This window comes from Mytilus edulis, chromosome 13, assembly GCF_963676685.1.
Source record: "Mytilus edulis chromosome 13, xbMytEdul2.2, whole genome shotgun sequence".
In the NCBI taxonomy this organism is placed as follows: Eukaryota; Metazoa; Mollusca; class Bivalvia; order Mytilida; family Mytilidae; genus Mytilus; species Mytilus edulis.
The window spans coordinates 28,869,533-28,890,510 of record NC_092356.1 but is presented as its reverse complement, the minus strand read 5'-3'; the positions used below and the strand labels follow the sequence as shown (position 1 = coordinate 28,890,510).

The 20,978-nt window shown below is 30.4% G+C and overlaps 1 protein-coding gene across 2 annotated transcripts in view; it reads left to right on the top strand.

The window, feature by feature from the left end:
• Nucleotides 1-20,978, top strand: part of LOC139502292 (H(+)/Cl(-) exchange transporter 6-like) — a 67,627-nt gene that overhangs the window by 44,284 nt on the left and 2,365 nt on the right. For both annotated transcript variants that reach the window (XM_071291723.1, XM_071291724.1), the window contains exons 22-23: nucleotides 14,837-14,953; nucleotides 15,839-15,964. In XM_071291723.1, coding sequence (XP_071147824.1) covers nucleotides 14,837-14,953; nucleotides 15,839-15,964 — 243 coding nt within the window. The remainder of the gene's footprint in view (nucleotides 1-14,836; nucleotides 14,954-15,838; nucleotides 15,965-20,978) is intronic.

The window sequence follows — 20,978 nt, the reverse complement described above, 5'->3', positions numbered from 1 at the left end:
TTAGCGTTCTAGCTTTTGCAAATATACTATTTTTTTATTTTTTTTAATTCCATGTATTTAAATGTTTTAAACCGTCGACCTTATCATATTGGTCCATCGCACTGTAGCGTGATATACCATCGTACTTTAGCAAACAAACAACCATCGCACTTTAGCGTGAGACACCATCGTACTTTAGAGTAGACCATCGCTCTTTAGCGTGACCATCGCACTTTAGAGTCCTACAAATATATATTAAAACATCCGATGACAATGGCGTGCTCTTTATCTAAGTTGTTGAAAATAAGTAGATTTCGGAAACTTTTATCATGCTAAGGACTATGTTGAAAACTATTAATCAGTGGAAAAAAGTAAAATAAAAAAAATACTGCACTCTGAGGAAAATTCAATACCGAAAGTCTCTAATCAAACGGCAAAATCATCAACTCAAACACATCAAACGAATAGACAACTGTCATTTTTATGACTTGGTACAGGCATTTTCTTATGTAGAAATAAATGAAGTAAATGTATATTCTTGATAATTTTTCGATATTTTTTTTAAATATCTGTGTATCAGCATTGACATTCTCTCGATATATATTTTACAATGAAAAGTAAAATAACAAAAATACCGAACTCCGAAAAAAAAATCATAACGGAGAGTTCGTAATCAAATGGCAAAATTAAAAGCTCAAGCACATTAAACGGATAACTGCTATCATAATCCTGACTTGGTGCAGGCATTTCATATGTAGAAAATGCTGAAATAAACCTGGTTTTATAGATAGATAAACCTCTCACTTGTATGACAGTCGCATGAAATTCCAGGTGTTGCTTATCCTGTCGACGCACATAATCTTGCTATTTTGGGGGGTTCATTCGATTCCTTGAGAATTTGTCTGCTACCTTGATGTGTATCTGGTCGAGCAATTAATGAGATATGAACATCGATAAACTACTGTTGTCTTTTTAACGAAGAAGATTTTTAAAATGTACGATTGTTGTTTAAAATTACAGTACGATTTATTATTAATTACACTTGATTTGTTACTAACAATTGCTTTTTCATTTTTTACTCTATTCCAGTTAAAACACTGAGTTTTCGCAAAAGAGTTTTTTCAAAGGGAACACAACTTTTTGCAATAAGATACTCAACAAAAATACTCTAAGATAAGCACTATGTGCATGTTGTATCTTTTGTCTATTTATCAGCTGATTTATTTTTTTATTTTTGTTTTTTGCTATTATACAGATCAAATCCTTTCTATTTTGTTTTTCTAAGTTTGTTCACTTGTTTTGCTGTTCAAGCTTAAAAGTAAAGTTGGAGGATCACAAACACGTTTAAGTTAGCTTCATTTTTGTGTATCTTTCCAAAGCCAGGAGCCTCATCGACTATTCAGCAGTATGCCTGACTGACAATCGTTTGTTATTTCGTTAATTATTTTGTGATACATTGGGACATTAGTTTTCTCTGTTGAATTTTTTTACATTATTATGACACGGCCTTTTATAGCCAATTATACTTTTTGGTTTTAAGCCCTTGTTGAGGGCTTAATTGTTGGCTGTAATTGCTTACATCAAATTTATTTGATTACAGGTGGATATTAATCTCATTGGCAATCACACCACACCTCCTTCTTTTATACAACAAGCATGTATTTTTAAGTCAGTCATTCATAAATTATTTTAATATGGCTTTGGTGGAATATAACATGAATACAGACACTTTAAAAATTAGACAAAGGTTTTCTCATTTTTGAAGTCTGCAAAGTCGTCTGTCTAATTGTTTATTTAGATTGTAATTTGTAAATTTACAAATCATCACTAGTGTTGCAACGACGTCATATGACCATTATGTGTTATTGAACTTTAACCAGCACTGCATACAAATAAAGATTGATAAGAAGTATGATATAATTTATTATCAAAGTATCTGTTCGTAATTTAAAACAAAGTATGTGAACATTGAAATGATATTTTGACGCAATGGTGTCAAAACCTTTTTGTGTAAAAGTAATTTGAGAAATTCTAAAACTAATTAATTGAAGAAACATTTTATTATCGTCCCTTTACATTATTTTTTCTTCCATATCCATATGATCAGTATATTGTCAAACTAAAATTTCCATACTTGAGGGTTTTTTTCCTAAAAAAACATATTCCCACAATAATTTAAAATGAGCATATATATTAATACATTGCATGAACGTTAATTACAAAATGTTGTAAAGTTTTCGGAAATGTACAAACAATATCCACGGAGCTCCATTAAGGCGGGCTGCGTTTTCTTTATTCTGAAAATAAAGGAAGAAAAATTACTGTATATGTCATATGGTTTGTATCCATATCAAATGTTATGTTAATTCTTATTCTATACATTGCGTCTCTCGCACTAAGGATGTGCTCAAAAGTCATAGTATGGTAATAAGTGGTGTATCTCAATAGGCAAAATGCATCAAACGTTTCATAAAAAATTAAGAATGGAAATGGGGAATGTGCCAAAGAGACAACAACCCGACCATAGAGCAGACAACAGCAGAAGGTCACCAACAGGTCTTCAATGCAACGAGATATTCCCGCACCCGGAGGCGTCCTTCAGCTGGCCCCTAAACAAATATAAGCTGAATAAATTTAGATAATTATAGAATGTATTTTACTGAAGTAGAACGCTCTCATACGTATTTGAAGGAATTTTCCATATTTAGGCACAAAACTAATTTAAGTAGTGCTTTAGCATGAAATAGTTGTTCATTTGTATTTGTTACTCAGGATAACCGTATGGTTCGAAAAGGGGGATCATGCTGAGAACTGTCAGTAAACAGATAGTCTGAAATATGAAAACGCTCTCTTTTTAAATCTTTTTTTTTTTTGTTTCAAAATGATTGTCTCAGTGAAATATATGCTTCTTTGCTTTAGTCATAAAACAATCACCCGTTCGTATAAAATTGAAGATTTATGTATCTTCCCTCTTATTGTCTAGAAAAAGCAAAATTAGACAAAAAAAAGTATTTCGCAATTCATGATAGTTAAAAGGTTTAGACAAATTAACATGTGAAAGTTATCCGTTGGGGATCGATTGTTGTCATGATCTATACCGATATTTGTAAAGGTTTATCTTTGTTCAGTTCCTCATTTTATTCCTAATCGTTTCACAAGTGTATGTCACTTTGTGTCTTAATTATATTGACGGAAGTCGCAAATTAAATATTCTTGTCAAAACTTCGAGTAATCTTTTCTGAATGACTGAAAGACGACGAATTATCGCTTTTCTTCTATGAAAATTTCTGGCGTTTTAACAAAAATAGCCTGGCCTTGTCAATGTCATTATGACGTCAGGTCATAATTGAATAAGCATTTCATATAATTTTTAATATCATCATACATGTTAAGAAATGCATTATAAGTTAATGTTTGCGCGAAGGTGTTTTATTTATTAGTAAGTTGTCACTGTGTATTTGCTTTATGGTGTAAGATTGTCGTAAATTTTATATAATTTGATATAGTCCCAAGCATATGCCACTTAAAGAATTTGGCGTCACCTTCCACTGTCTACTGCAAAAGCTGACTATCTTAAAATATGCCTGACCAATTATGCTCAAACTTCTTCTCTATTCTTTTCTAATAGTTATGTTTAATCAGAACGTTTTCAAGTATATGAAATTGTTGCTGTTATTAATATTTCTGTATTTGGTTCATTTCTCTGATTGTTTGGCAATTTCTGAAAACAATTGGTAATGTCTTGTACTTTTATAGCTGCCTTCACGGTATAGGGTTTTCTCATTGTGTTAGGCTGTACAGTGATATAAAGTTGTTTCAACTCAAGTCATTTAGACTCTATTATATAGTTTACTTATAGGCAATCATACGAAATTTAACCAGAGAAACTTTAACTCTCTCATCAACCCTGCATTCGTAATGTTGTTCATCTGACGTCATATCCGTTTTCTCCAGGAAGTTGGATATAACATGTACAATTTGATATTACTATGTAATCTTATGATGTATATTAAGCAGGAGATGGCGACCCTATGCATTTTGTCCATTCTTTCAATTTGATTTATTGTAAAAAAAAATAATTGCAAGTTGAATTAAAATGACTACTAACATATATTTTAAAAATTATAGCGTAGTATTAGGCAATGCTGGTTCGTATAAAAACTCATTAAGGATATTAACAGTACCATGTTCATTTCCTTTTCTTGAAAAGGGCATTATTCTCTGGAAATACATTTCGTTTTTCTTTAAGGTCTTTTAATAAATTTTCCAATTTTGATATAAACTCGCTGTCGTCTTCTCTTGTAAGCGGCTGTCTGTTATACAATATTCGACTAATAAGTTGAGAATCGTCTGAAAAGAAACAATTTAAAGTTATCATATGATAGTTGTGGTTTATTTAAGAGGTATTGAATAAAACAAGCTAAGTATATTATTAGTTACATGGTGTGTTAGTGACCTAATACGATATATATGGGGTCCGTAAATTCCATATGGGTTGAGAGAGAATAATAAAAGTTATACCCAATGTATAAAAAGAAATTTTCAAAGATAAAAGGTTTACCTATGTATACTGTACGCCAGATGCGCGTTTCGTTTACAAACGGCTCATCAGTGTCGCTAGAATTAAACCAGTTAAAAGGCAAATTAAGTACAAACACATCTGTAATCTTAATTGACAATAAAGAATGTAAACGAATGTCTAATTAAAAACATTTTTAAAAATATGTCATACATATAATTCTTTATTTATGATCCTCTGAATTATTCATAATGCTATATTATATCAATTGTGTAGTCATTCTTCCGAATATACTGTTATAAAAAATTGAAAACAACACGTTTAATAATTTCGTGCGTCCGAAGCGATTTTCTGGATGTACCTTCATCAGGAACTCTTAAAGCCAAACATTTGAAATCCGAAGATAATTTGCATGTACATATTTTACAACAATATGAAGGACAACGCTGAAACCTACTAATGGTTTCGCTAGCTTTAAAACCAAGTTTAATTCCCCATTTTCTACATAAGAAAATACCTGTACCAATTAAAGAATATGAAAGTTGTTATCCTTTCGTTTGATGTGTTTGAACTTTTGATTTTGCCATTTGATAAGGGACTTTCCATTTTTGAATTTTCCTCGGAATTCAGTATTTTTGTGATTTTACTTTTTAAAATGGTCGTATTTATATAGCGATAATTTGAAATTGCTGATACAACCACCATCACTTGCTTACTTTTAAATGGCCATTTAAAGTTTCTTGCATGTAAGGGCGATAAGATTCACAAACGTTCAAACTGTGTGACTTTCGATGGTATGAAAAGGAATGCATACTATTCAAATTCTTAAAAAATAAGCGTGTTTAAAAGTAATCAATGTAGTTTTGTAATATGTTATATCACAATTAATGAAGAGAAAAGTTGAATCACTTAGATAGTTTTATTGACTTTGAAATTCCAAATTCTTTAACAAGTGACCAACTAAATAATTACGAAGATGATTGTTTTATCCTGCTTTCTGTATAATAATGTGTTTACTCAAATATGTATTAAATAAATGTAAAAGCCCCTTTGAAACTGATATTAAAAGGGGGCAAACGATAGTATGAGTAGTTGTGCATTCAATTAAATGGACGGTAAGGATAAAAGAAAGATGCCCTAAGTTGACATTTGTCGTCAATTTTTCGGTTGATATGTACTCGTTCTTTGTTTTTATTTATAAATGTATTTTGTGTGACGGTATCTCAAATACTCATTTTTGCTAACCATTCGTTTGGTCTATTTGAGCTTTTGATTTTGCCATTTGATTACGGACTTTTCACTTTTGAATTTTCCTCGGAGTTCGGTATTTTGTTAGTTTACCTTTGATCTATAAAATTGATACCTTGTTCATGCGCATAATCCTTTTTAATGACTGATAACAATTCACTTAAGGTTTAAGTTTTAAGACGATCGTCAGTTCTGGAATTTTAATTTGTATTTAGGCGCTTATCTTTACTTTATATATATTTATGTAGGTGCTTGAAATTTTAAAAATTACATTAAAAATACATTTTTGTTTCAGGTTCAATATTTTTGTTGTGATTCTTTGACTGATAAATCCTTATTTTGAAAAGAAGTCTTTGATGTAAGACAAATGTTAGATTATTGAAAGTATTAGAGCGTTAATGCAAGATTTATATTAATTAATGAGCTAATAGTTATCAAAGGTACCAGGTTTATTAATTGATACACCACACTCGCGGTTTGTCTAAATAAGACTTATCATTGACGCTCAGATCGTAATAGTTAGAAAGCTAAACAAGTATAAAGTTGAAGAGCATTGAGGACCCAAAATTCCGAAAAAAAAGTTGTGCCAAAGACCGCTCCGGTAATCTGGAATAAAAAAAATCCTTACAACTTTGAATAATATATACTTTTGCACACAGTTAATTTTGTAAAGATGACCATATATTGATATTCATGTCAACACCGAAGTGCTCACTACTGGGCTGGTGAACCAAGCTCTTAAAATAACTAAACAGATTGATAGATATATCAATATCATGGCATGAGATATTTGAATAAATAAGTTTCATGTTGTGGAAATTATTTCATTTTTAATTGTTTAAATGATCAATGGCATATAATATGAATACGATTGTAAAACTTTTGCTCCCTGCAATGCCAACTGATGAGCGTAACGGGTATGAAATTTAATTTAACATAGTTTTAATGGATGGCAACTGTACTTTTAGCTCTTAAACAACATAACTCACTTTTACAATAATTTCCTAATTGAAATTTGCTTAATCGACTGTAGTAATGACACTTAAGTTGTTTTTATGCATCAATGATTTTACTCATTTTAAACTGTAAGGGTAAATATTTCAGACATGATTAAACGAGGAGAAAGTGTTATTAATCTGTTTATTCCAATACAAGCGATTATGGTTAATCAAATGTGTTATATTTTCATAACTTATCATTGATAAATTTTATTTAATTTATGTGTACATGAGAAAATATCAAATAGTGTTCAAAGGAATAGAAACAGCGGTTATATTGCTGTTTTTCAGCTTTAAATTCATTCTAAAAGCTTTAATAGCAATTGGGGTACTGAATCATTGAATGATGTTTCAATAATATAAGAAAAAATGCATAACGTCGACATCTATTCAACTAAAGGAAGAGACCGAGCAACTCCTCTGAAACCATACAAAGCCGGAAATATTTGTGATATGCCGTATAAACGTTGTGTTTTGTACTTCCTAGATTTATCTTTGAAACAATCTTTTTTCCACAGAAAACGCCATTTTTCTTCAGAAAATATATCGAAATCGAAGACCGTTATCGATCCGTGTCTTATACGCTTTCTTACATGTTCAGTCAAACTACTGTCCGTGAAATTTAAAAACATTTTGTTTTTAACTCTTGCACAATGCTTTCGCGATTTCGCGACCATTTCTAGTAAGCGTAACATAAGTAAGTTTTTCATAGATAACATGATAAGTACTAACAGTAGATGCTGAATTGTATCAAATTATTCACAGATTTTTAGGATGAAACCTGTTTATATTTAGAGCGTGATTTTTCTTATTCATTTAAATTTTTGTAAACATAGTAGTCATGGTTGAGTTTACATATTCAAATTCCGTCCTCATAAAGTAGCCATTTCATAATCGGAATGCATATGAACAATCGTATCCCTAAGTGAAAATAACGCAACTTTATGCTGGAATTTCCATTGTTGTACACATTAACAAAATATCATAAAACAATCAGTTTGAAGAATAAAAACTTTTACTTCTTTTTTTTATTTTTCACATTATTAAAAATTGTCTACCATAACAGGGAGTGCTGGGTTTTGTAGTAATTTTTAATTTCATGTCTATTATGTAACATTTTGAATTAACATTGTAGGATTATTATTGAAGTGAAATGGTTGAATATTGTTATCGGGACATATATTTATTTAATTCGATCTTATGAAATTTTGTTTTCGCTTTTAAAAACCTTAAATACTAGAATTTCGTATCTAATCAAAGGGTAAACAAAAATTGCCTCTAATGTTAAACATTTTACTATATATAAACCAAACATTTAATTAAAAAATTTAACACTGATCGTGTGTTCATAATTCGTAATTTGAAAATTCTTTCTGATTTTGATTGCACTGAGGATTAGATATGACTGTCATACAAGTTCGAGGTTTAGCTAGCTATAAACACCATTTCATATATCAAAAAGTCACGAATAGGACAGTTGCTATCCATTTCGTTTCATGTGTTTGAGCTTTTTATTTTGCCATTTGCTTAGGTATTTTCCGTTTTAAATTCTCATCGGAGTTCAGAATTTTGTTATAATACTTCTATGTAAAAGCGAGAAGAATTGTGCCGACTTGTTTAGTAAAATACAATATTTGTGATAAATTATTTGTCACAGCAGTTACATCAAAGCAATGCGTTTCAAACTGAGCAAATTTAGGTAAATTGAAATAGTTATCAAATTCCGATTGATATTTCTCCTTTTTGTTTGAATTGATTATATATTTTATTGTATTTCCTTATTTTCTTTAAATGATGATTACCAGATATTGGATTCGTTTTATAGCCTGTTGAAGATTTGTTGAGCAATATATTTCTATTGACCATGTTAGTCCCGTGTTGATATATAGATTACTATTTTCACCTCATAAACAGCGCGTTAAACACATTAATGTGTATAAATATGTGGAGCTAGATGATAAACTTTCAATTTGTAAACAGCCAAACGAAATAAAAACACAAGGTCTTCAGTAACGTACAACTTTATATACCAAGCCAAAATCATTTCAGTCTAGAATGACCTCATACGATATTTGGTGAAGTGAAATGGTTAGATATTGTTGGCGGACATATGCATTTTTTTAGTCCTATCTTATTATTTTTTTTTCTCCTTTTTAAACCTTAATTACTAACATTTCGTATCGAATCAAAAGTGTAAACAAACATTGCTTTTATTTTTAAACATTTACAAAGTTATAATATACATATTAAACATATATTTACTATTTGACTTTTGTTGTGGATAAAATTTGCAGAGACTGTCAAATACCTAAGTCCTTCATGGTATGGGCTTTGCTCATTGTTGAAGTCCGTACGGTGACACATGTGTCAATTGGTCTCATGTGGAGATTTGTCTCATTGGCAATCATACTACATCTTTTTTTTATATCAAGGGAGAAAAACAAATATAAAACTAATATTAAATTTAATAACACAGTAGGACTCTTACTTTTGGACAAGGTAATATAATAAAACAAAACGAAGATACAAATATAAGTTGCTAACCTTAAAATAAAAGAAATGCAACACGTGAACCTGCTTTATTGTTGCTGAGTGTGACACTGTTTCTCGCTCTGTTTTAAAAAGAATTATGCAAAGTCACTACAAAATATTTTACCAAAAAAGGTGTTTTCTTGGGTTTTTTTTATCCCTAAATGAAAAGTTGTAAAATTAATAAAACCACACTGGTTTGAATGGTGTTATTATTTTATATTTCCCGTTTTATAAATTACTGTTTCAGTGATATTAAATGTCAAAGCTCTCTATAATAACAGATTTTTTCGTTATTGCGTTCCTTTAAATTTTTATAATATGATTTATCAATGAGTATTTTTCACGGGCAGATTGAACAGAACAGATCAACTGCTTTCAGCAACTTCTGAATACCCAATATATATACGATATTTTATAATTCGTCAGTAATACCGCGATGACCTGTGAGCAATACGGAGATGTGATATGATTGCCACTGAGACAATTATCAGCAAAGAAACAAAGAACGAGAATGTTGTCAAAGATATGTCATCCAATGGCCATCAACAAAACACAAGACCGAATAGTAAGCTCTAAATGCCTAGGTATGATAGAAGGTAAGTCAGTTCAAAGAGAAAGAACGACTTGATTTAGGCTAAAAATAATAAATGAACAAAACAATGACAGACAAGACTTAAAAGACAAGCAACCGGACATAGGCATGCTCATAAAGACTGTGGTGTTTTTAACATGTAAACTGTGATTTATCAATATTCTCTTAAACAGTGACAGTAATGTAACATCACAGCATAATAAAAACTATAAAAAAAAAACAATTGGAAATGGCTCGACTCATCTGATTGGAACGAAGCACATGACAAAAATTAAAACAAACAACACATAGAACCGATGTAAGAGAAATCAGAGTTTCTGAAAACAATTTCAAAGCCAATTCCGTATTATAACATTTTTATCGTAAAATGTGAATTATATTTAGGCCAAACGGTAATATTGCGTGAAAAGTTTTATTTAAAACCAAAATATATTTCGTTTCAATTAACAAAATAGTAAATATGGAAAAACCTTATATTCGTCACGATTTTAAACGTATTCTTCAAAACAACATTGTTTAAATATTACATGAATAACTTTTGAAAAGACGCCTAAAGACTGACGATTTTTCGGTTTGATCGTACCTGGCGGCAATGATTTTGTCTAATTTACGTCTTTAGTCGTAACTAAGGCATACTCCGTATCAACGCTTTAATAATGCATGCAGTATCATAAAATATCAAAATCAGTTTAACATAAGATAAGAACACTGTAACTCTTTATCTACTAAAATATATTCAAATCTTTCTTTAATAAATTCAAACTTGATAGAAGTAATAGTTTGTTTGATTGAGTGTATTGCATTCATTCTTTCATGGTTTCAAGAAAAATTTGTATAAAAATCTAAAACATAAAAAAGTAATTGTGAAAAACACAATAAAAAAGTAAGAAATCGGTTAAATCTGTATGCTTAATTGTATTAAGTTGTAATTGGCACATGTAACAGTGGGAAAAAAATCGTTATAGTAGCATATTTTCAAGGGTTATGGAATTCTGTAAATGCTCAAAAACGAATTATTCAACATATGTTGTCATTCATTATATAATAGTTATCAAAGGTACCAGGATTATAATTTAGTACGCCAGACGCGCGTTTCGTCTACATAAGACTCATCAGTGACGCTCATATCAAAATATTTATAAAGCCAAACGAGTAAAAAGTTGAAGAGCATTGAGGATCCAAAATTCCAAAAAGTTATGCCAAATACGGCTAAGGTAATCTATGCCTGGGATAAGAAAATCCTTAGTTTTTCGAAAAATTCAATGTTTTGTAAACTGGAAATTTATAAAAATGACCACATATAAACCATATAAACCTTAAAATATTTAATACCAAATGAAATGCTTTTTTGTGATGAAATTGGCCGGTTTTTATGTTACTGTTCCCTCGGGAAATAAATTTTTTATGAGGACTTGTACTTGGACGTATTTCTTTAATCTAGTTGTTTTTTAATTAGATCATGAACTCATAAAACCCTGTTGCTGTTAACTCTTGTAAAAGTGTACATTTAAGCTACGGCTTGTATATTATGTCTTCTGTCTATAAACATTCAATATCAGGATATAAAAAAATCATTTGATTCCCCAGTGTGCAATAGTTGTTCGGTCTTCGTTTTTTATACTGTAAGTGTTTAATTGTATATACTAATTTAATTTCTATTAACTCATTAGAAGTCTTGTTTAGACTTTAGAACACTTAGAGCTGTACTTGGTATAGTCACTAGTTCAGTAAAAGACCGCCCTTTTCAATTCTTTTAAACTGCGTACTTTATCTACCTTTAAAAATTTTTAATGTGAATATCACTTCTGGTCTTATGTAAATTACACACGCATCTGATGTACAAAAATATAAGCAAACCTCATGTCTCGGTGAGGTTTTTCTCTCTGAACGGCTTTCTAGTAATGAGTTCTACCTCATTCGCATGTATTGTAAATTTCTGTTTATCACAATGTACAGATAAAATAACAACTTGTGGAATATTCGTATAGTTTACAAATGTGCATATACTTCATAAAGTGTGGTTTCACTTACGGATAAAAAAAAATTATACGACAAAGACGCTTCAAATGACGACGGCGAATGCAAGATAGAAGTTTTAACTATTATATTCAGTCAATATGACAAAGCAAAATTATTTTAGTTTATAGCTAGATTGTGATAATTTTGTTTCGGAGGACGGGATGTGTGTTCCTACGGATGAAGTTATAATAGTTATCAAAGGTACCAGGATTATAATTTGGTATGCCAGACGCGCGTTTCGTCTACATAAGACTAATCAGTGACGCTCAAATCAAAATATTTATAACTTATTCGAATAATACCTCAATGGTCATACGATGCGGCCAGTTAACAACCAAACAAGTATATACTCACCATAGCCATATGGTTCTATTGTACGCGTTTTGTCGGATCATATGTGTATGCGCAAATGGTCAACATGATCCGGAATATATATAACTTAATGAATGTCATGCTATGCAATGTTTTTTAATTCTATGAATTATATTACTTTGAATTTAAGTAGTTTGTAAATTCTATTTTCATATTGATAGAATGGTTATTGCTGCCAAATTCATGGTATTTCCGGGGTTTTTTTTACTTTGTTTTGAAAAGTCTGCCTTTTTTTCTCTATATGTGATTTCATTTTCGTGAAAACAATTTCTTTGATTATATAAGACGTACGCGGCGTTTTTATCATTGCTAAATCTATTGTAATGTTTCTGTTTTAGAAGATGTTTTAGTATTAAGCCTTAAATTGCGATTGAAAAATATAATAACTGTTCTCTAAAATATTCATTGCATTTGAAATCTTTGTTTTCGAAGGTTTTTGATAGTTTCATTCTGAAATAATATAAAAAAAAACTAATAAAACTTTTTGCAGCTATATTCTGTAAATAAATAAATTTTCAAAATATAAGTTACATATTTACCTCTTTTTCCATACCAATTTGCTTCTGTCATACATATAAGGCATTTTAACACAAAACAAACGGTTAGCAACATTATTCCTTTCATTTTTGTGTATTAATTAGAAAGCCTTAAACTGTGGAACTATTTTCTAAAGTGGATGTTTAAATGCTTGTACAAAGACCTTATAGAGGCGTACAAAATGATCACGTGGATGCAAAGGCGGATAGTTCTGTCAATACGAAAAATCAATTAGACATTTGTCTTCCTGTCAAACAATAAGTCCACTAATCAGATTGCCGATCATAATTAAATTACTCTTGCTTTGTTCCTAATAATACTTAATCTTAATACTAAAATCCATTTCTGATGTCGTAAAAAATATACCTGTATCGATATTGCCGTAAACAGGCGGAATAAATTAAATATGTTTCCGATTTGTGTTTTTGTTATGAAATGTAAACCAAATCGGTTAATTACTTCAGAGAGATAATCAAATTAGGAATACAATTTAATGTCATGTCTTCATCTTGTTGAGATCCAGAAAATGCAGAAAACAAATAATTATCTAACTATTTTTTTTAAAGTCTGTTTTATATCATTGCTTTTAAAATTTACAAAAGATATTCTTTGCCTCTTTTTCATATTTTTTGTCAATCAGAATTGAACTTCATACACATTTCTATGTGAAACAATATGTTTGTCCTTAAAAAGTGGGCAATTTCTTTTCAATAAAACTCAATAATGGTAAATAGAAAGTCTTTGCTGTTCAGTGTGTTCTTTTTTTAAATTTTAGGATTTGTTGAGGTAAGGTGTTTTGTTTTGCTTCAACTCTAAATTCATACCTTGAAAGAAGTATATACATTTGTGATCTATCACTAAAACAAATATTGGCTGCTAATGAATTTCTCTATCAATAGCTTAAATAATCAATTTGAATACATCAATACAGTATATTTAACTAACGTTTCATTTTGTTACTGCAAAGCGTAATCGTTTAAATCAACACTTGAACAGACAATTTTCTTCTTTTAAGAGACATTCAGCTTGCTTCAGATTATCAAATTCGTATGTAATGCATGAAACATTACTACTAAATTGTCTGTACTTTTTTTTGAATAACTGTTTTCAAAACTTTTAGGAAAAAAATCTTTTAAAAAACAAAAATAAGACGATTTAAACAATAACCATAATAAAATGATATAAAGAATAAATACAAACAGATAACAATATGGAGCAGGATAACCGTACCCTTGCGGAGCCTCTGAGATATTCCCGGGGTTCGTGTTGTTCAATCTTTAGTTTTCTATGTTGGTCTTTTTTTTGTTACCCACGGCGTTGTCATTTTTTTATTTTCAACTTGTTTGAACTACCTCTTGGTATCCTCTTGGTGTCCCCTTTTTCTATAAAACAAAGGTTGCCTAGGAATGTGACTATTTACTGTAGAAAAAAAACACAAAAGCATGCTTGTATTACTTATATATATCTTTAGGTCCAGCACTTCCGAAAATGGCTGAACTCGCAATAAATATTGAAGCGTAAATACCCCCGATAGGATGAAACTTAAAACGTCGAAACAAATTGTTCAATTGAAATGACAAGGAAAATTGATATTTACACGTTGATCGTATAATAACATTGTTATAAAGCTGGAGTTTTGGCTATCAATAAAACAAGGTTTAACCCACCATGTTTTCTTGAAAGGTCCTGAACCAAGTCAGTAATATGGCAGTTGTTATAATATAGTGTCTATGTATGTAGACGTTTGTTTTTGTTGCGCTTCAGTGTTCCTGTTGTTTCTTTGTTTTCGTCTTGTACGTGTTGTTGTTGATGTGTTTCCATCGGTGTTTGTGTGTAAACCGGATTTGTTATGTGTCAATCGATTTATGACTTTTGAACACCGGTATACTACTCTCGCCTTTAATTATTAACCATATTCTATTACAAAAAAAATAGCAAAATATGTCTGTACATGGAGCAATACCGTTTAGTATAGTTCATTAGGAAACTGATGAAGGACAGGTGAAAGTAATCATCTTAAATATTCTATTGACTTTTCAGCGATCTACACAAAGAAAATTGTCATATGAGGAGATGACAGAGGAGTATCCTCGGTATCCAGATATCTATGATATAAACCAAGACCCACATTTATTAATATCAGATAACATGGTTGTCGTAAGTAGATAATAATGTGTTTTCTAGTCACCTACGCGCATATCAGCAATATGACTTTGCTTAAATTATGAAAACCTTTGCTTAAGGTAGTACCCAACACCTTCACTAAAATTAATTTGGCTCGTTTAATTTTCATAAAATTTTGACAAAGTATTTACTTTGACCCTTTGACAAAAATATGTAAATTATAAAATATTTGAACCAACCAATTTATCAGAAAAATTACACTGGTTATATAGCAGTTTGACAAACACTTATTTTGATCATTGAGAATAGAGAAGCTTAATATTCCCGTAACAAAGCAACGTAATTAAAACATTTAGCTGTTTTTACAGAGTTATCTCCCGGTAGTGTTAGGTACCACCTTAAGTCGCCTATGAATTGAAAAACAACTTTTGCTCCTTGTTTAAATATTGTACTTTGGCCTATAATGGTTTTGGATGGATAATTGTGTGATTTGCACTCATATCACATCTTCTTATATCAATTTCTATAAATAATAACAGCATTATGAAGGTTTTAAAATTGTAATACACGTTGTTATAACTATGTAGGGACTTACATGTGCGCAGTATACATTGTATATGTGTTTGTATACTAGAGAAATTATATGGATATAAGAAGATGTGGTATGAGTTCATTTGCTCTCCTTTGAATAAAAATTAAAGGGACAACTTAAAAAAGGATCTATAATTACAGGGTACATTACAGGAAACGCTTCATATTTTCCTCATTTATGAATTCTTATATTATCTTTCATAAATGTTTTTTTTTCTCTTCTATAAATATTGCGAGATTCAATTAAACAAGAAAGGGCCATGTGGTGTATGTGAAATTGATTGCTGATAGAGTTTCTTTAACACGGATATGATTTGTATTTTATAGGACTTAACACCCTATATCAACCCATGTCCATATACTGTTTATCCCAATACACCAGTACCTCAAGTCTTCAATCTGTTCAGAAGTATGGGATTACGTCATCTACCAGTTGTCAGTCATGATGGACAGGTATGGTTTTATGTATTTAAATATTATAAGATTGTAAGTCTTTTTCACATAAGAATGTACTTTTATTACTTTATCTTACTAGTATTAAAAATTCTATTTTCTCTTTTGCTTTAAATAAACAAGGTTACACAAATTCTTGTACCTATTTACGGCTGACAAATAATTTACCTTTAAAATTAATTAATTATTCAAGGATTTACGGTAATGCATTTTCTTCTGTAATAGGTTGAACTCTTAATTAGGATATAAATATTGCTATGTTTATGACTATAATAGCTGCTGTGTCAGTATCAAATCATATGTCAAGAAAATACAAGCTCTGTAATGTCGTATCAACTCGGAGATTTAACTCCATGTACAGGCACTGCTTGAATATTGATATGTATAAATACAAATTTCTCCATTGGGAAGCTAAAAATCCCTCTCGTCGTATTTTTATGCCCCACCTACGATAGTAGAGGGGCATTATGTTTTCTGGTCTGTGCGTCCGTTCGTCCGTCCGTTCGTTCGTTCGTTCGTCCGTCTGTCCCGCTTCAGGTTGAAGTTTTTGGTCAAGGTAGTTTTTGATGAAGTTGTAGTCCAATCGATTTCAAACTTAGTATACATGTTTCCTATGATATGATCTTTTTAATTTTAATGCCAAATTAGAGGGTTAACCCCAATTTCACGGTAGTCTAAAATGCCGTCAAACCACAAAACTGCCTTTTTTTGTCGGCGATGATAAACATGCTGTTGAAATAGGAAACTGACTTTTAGGTTGCGGTAGTAAGTCTGTTTTCAAACTAGAAAACTACCTTTCTTGGTTTGTGGTTATAATTGTGATGTCAAACCACAAAACTGCCTGTGTTGGTAGGCGATGATAAATATCAAGTATTTTTCAGGGGAATAGTTATCAAAGGTACCAGGGTTATAATTTAGTACGCCAGACGCTTTTTCTTTTTGTTATGTCATTGTTTTCCGTACAGTTATAATTACATCTACTTCCTAATTATCTAATTGTCCAATGATTTACAGGTTATTTTTCAAATGTAAAGGTCAAATTTCTGTTATGTCGCTTTATGTATTGTACCAAAAAAATAAAACAACATATTAATTATCAAAACAGGTATTTTTTTCCATTTTACATTTCCTGCTTTTGGTTAAATATATATTTACTCTTGTCAAATTTCAATTTCACAGAAATATAATAGTTATCTATCATTAATCTGGTTAAAAATGTGTAATTAATATTCAATACCAAAGTACAGAATAAATTACGTTTTCCAACAGATTTAGAATATCAACATTTGTTTTTTTTTTAATGCTTCTTTGTTTTAATTGAATTGTACTTTAGAAGACAACATTGTTTTTTTTTAATTTGCGACTCTGTTGACGGAGTCTGATCTGCAATTTGATGTGTTTAAGCTCTAAGTTTGTTATTTTTTTCGAAACATAGTTTTGCGATTAATGAATTAATATAAGTACTGCCTGTGAACTTTCAAAGGCAATACTTAATTCTTAAATAATATAAAAACGGAAGAAAAATATGTTAGTGATAGGCTTACAATTTCATATTATCAATTGAAGAATTGGTGGTATGAAAATTGTATTTTTTATTCAAAATTAGCATACTAAATAGTGTAACATTCGAAATATAAGTAAACTATTTGAAATTTGAAATATTCTGAAAAAACATTCAAACAAAAGCCGGACAATCTTTTGATCTTAATTATATTTATAAGTGTAAAGGAATCGCAATTATTTACTAACTTAATATTATTTCATGGTAATCGTTGGAAATATTTAAATCTTTTTATTGTTAAGATATGTTCCGCAAAAGTAGATTATTGTTTTAAAATCGCATAAAATTAATGTCAAACAAACTTAATTATTAACACAGCACGTTCGAAAGATGCAAAACAAGTCAGTTTCTGTTTCATGTGAAAATGATTGTTCAATTCTTTGAAAGGAAAATGAAATTAGGTGTATACATGTGTTGTTTTATTTTTTATCAAACAAAATGAAACTGATTGTTGAATGTTTTTTGTGTTGTTTTTTTTTGCTTTTGCTTTTCTACTTTTTGTGACTAATCATAAAAATATATAGGTGGGTGACTTCAAATTCAATATCACATTATTATTTTTTATCTAATAAATGGTAATTATTTTTCTAGAAATAAAACACCGACGAACATCATCGAAGATGTTGATACACATTGTAAATGGAAATCTTAAGTAATCCTTTATTAAAACAGTCTATACTTAATGATAAAACAATTATTTTTGACAGCGTTGTTTTATATGATTTATTGAGAAATGATTCTCGTCAGCTATTTTTCTAAAGTCAGTAATTGACACCTTAACCTGACATGAAGGGGGAGAGCCTGGCAACTGGATCGAATACAAAATCAGTTTTTTCTTTGCAAACTTTGTAAGTGTTCAGATTCTGCTTCACAAATTTTATCAGTAATTACTAGAATTAAAAAACATATTTGCTTATATTTCAATAGCAAACTTTAATCTTCTTTCTTAATGTTTGTCAATAACCGCATAGTGCGTAAGATATGGTATTACTTGTATTCTTCCTCCGTTCATTACACATTTCATATTGGATACAATTTGCAAGAGATATTCGATACTTAATATTATTGTTTATTACCATATAAACATTAACATAATCTCCAAGGATATTAGTTACCCTATTGTAGAATGTAAAAAAAAACATATAGTGATCATATCATCATGTATAGTTAACACTAGTTAACGGCCATTTAGAATAACAAACTTCATTAACAGAAATGCTTTACATAAAAACTGTTCTAACAGGGCTATGAAAAATGTTGTAAATGTTTGTGTCATTTGGTCTCTTGTGGAGAGTTGTTTCATTGGCAGTCATCCACATCTATTTTATATAAGGGAGAACCACTAAAATCGCCCTTTCACAAGTTTTAAATGTCACCATCTTGAAAGAGTCAACCGATACGATGTATGTGTATGTCTCTATCACAACTCACTAGCGACATTTTTTGCGGTTTTAGATGTTAAGAAACCAGAGTAGTGGCTTGTTCTTCATTTTTACTGATTGTGTTCTTTTCGCAATTGTGACACTTTGACTCAGTCATAGTCCAGGGGTTGGGGCCGTCCCCCTCCCTCCTTCTTTCGTGGGAAAAGTGTGTATGATTATATAGGGAATCACTGAAGCATAAACGTAGCAGGATCCCGCAGGTTTATAGCAGCTAGTGGGCCCACTTATAAACATTTTGGATCCACCACTATAAGTATGGTTTTTGTTCGTTACTTTTATTTGTATCATATACGATAAATGAGATCTGAGCATCGTTAAATAACTTTAATCTGAATTAATGACAACATTTCAACCATATTTAGTTTCTGTCATTCATTCATTCATAAAACCGGTCAAGGTCATCTTTGCCTATAGGTGTTATAATCTTTATTTAGTGTGAATATGTTCTAAATTGGTCAGACATTACTTGGTCATGTTTTATTCGCTTTGGGCTTAAATCTTCATAAAACATGACCAAGTATTGTCTAACCTATAAATAATCTATATTTAGTCATATGTTCATGATGCATTAATTAAAACTTAACTATCATAATACACATTTTTCATTACGACACTACGCGGTCACTGACTGGCGGTGAATTCGTCCTTCGATCTTATTCAATATACTTGCAGTGTAGGATTTAATAATGTCCTCCATGAAAAAATGTCCACCGACACATTTTGACTATATTTATTTATTTAAATGTGTCCTGGACACAATTTCCTATGAAAACATGTCCTCAGGTATGAAAAAAGTGTCCATAATATTGTCCAGGTGGATATTTTTTCACAGGATGTTGTGTCCGCCAGGGCATTTTTTGATATGATTGCCTTGTTATTACTGGACGCATTTTAACTTAACGAACTTGAATTAATTGTTACTTTGACATAAATATTATCTCATTGGCACTCATAACATCCTTATCTTCATATCTATATGTTTTAATATAAATATATACATGTTAGATGTTGTTCCTGTGAGAACACAATTTAATAACATTCACTACGAAAATTTGTTCTGCAGATGGACCATATTTCATAACTGTTCAATGCTGTAAAATGCTGTCCACTTAGGAGACAATATTTCATGGCAATGGACATTATTTATTTTCTATTGCCTTTTTCTCTGACATAATAAATATAATAAAGTTCTTCATATTTGATTTAACACTTCCTTCTTAGGGACGACATCAAAAGATCGATATAGGATAAAAAAAAAAAAAAAAAAAAAAAAACTTAAATCAAATAGTTTGGGGTGGAGGGGGATCAACATGGCTGCATGTTTTGGTAATCCAAAATCGATTTTACATATATCCATATAGGTAAATCAATTTTTCCCAAATTAAGTTAAGAGGGGGGAGTCAGTGAAAAAACTATGTAAATTAAGTTTTTTATCCTACATTGAACTTTTGATGTCGTCCCTTATTGTTATTCTTTCAATGTCATTTCCATTTGCTAGGAATTTCTTATAACTTAAATTTCTCTATATTCACTTCCATCCATTATTTATTTGTTTACATTTGTATATTGATCAATTTCTCATCAATCCTTCATATTTTAATTAAAATTCAAGTATAATAAAACTTTGTAATGACCTTTGTATTACTTCCCTTGGAGGACACAATTTAATAGCAACTACTATGAAAATTTGTCCTGTGAGTGGACACTATTTAATATTATTAGCAGGAAAAATCTGTCCTTTTGAGGGACACCATTCAATGGCAATTGACATTATTAAATATCAAATTTCAATGAAAAAGTGTCCATGTAGACACTTTTTCATAGGACACTATTATGTCTTACAGCTGCGTTATCAATCCTGTTGCAGTAACTAACATCTTATGTTCAGTGGTTGTCGTTTGTTTATGTGAGTCATAAGTGTTTATCATTTCTTCTTGTTATATATAGATTAGACCGTTGGTTTTCCCGTTTGAATGGTTTTACAATAGTAATTGTTGGGCACTTTATAGCT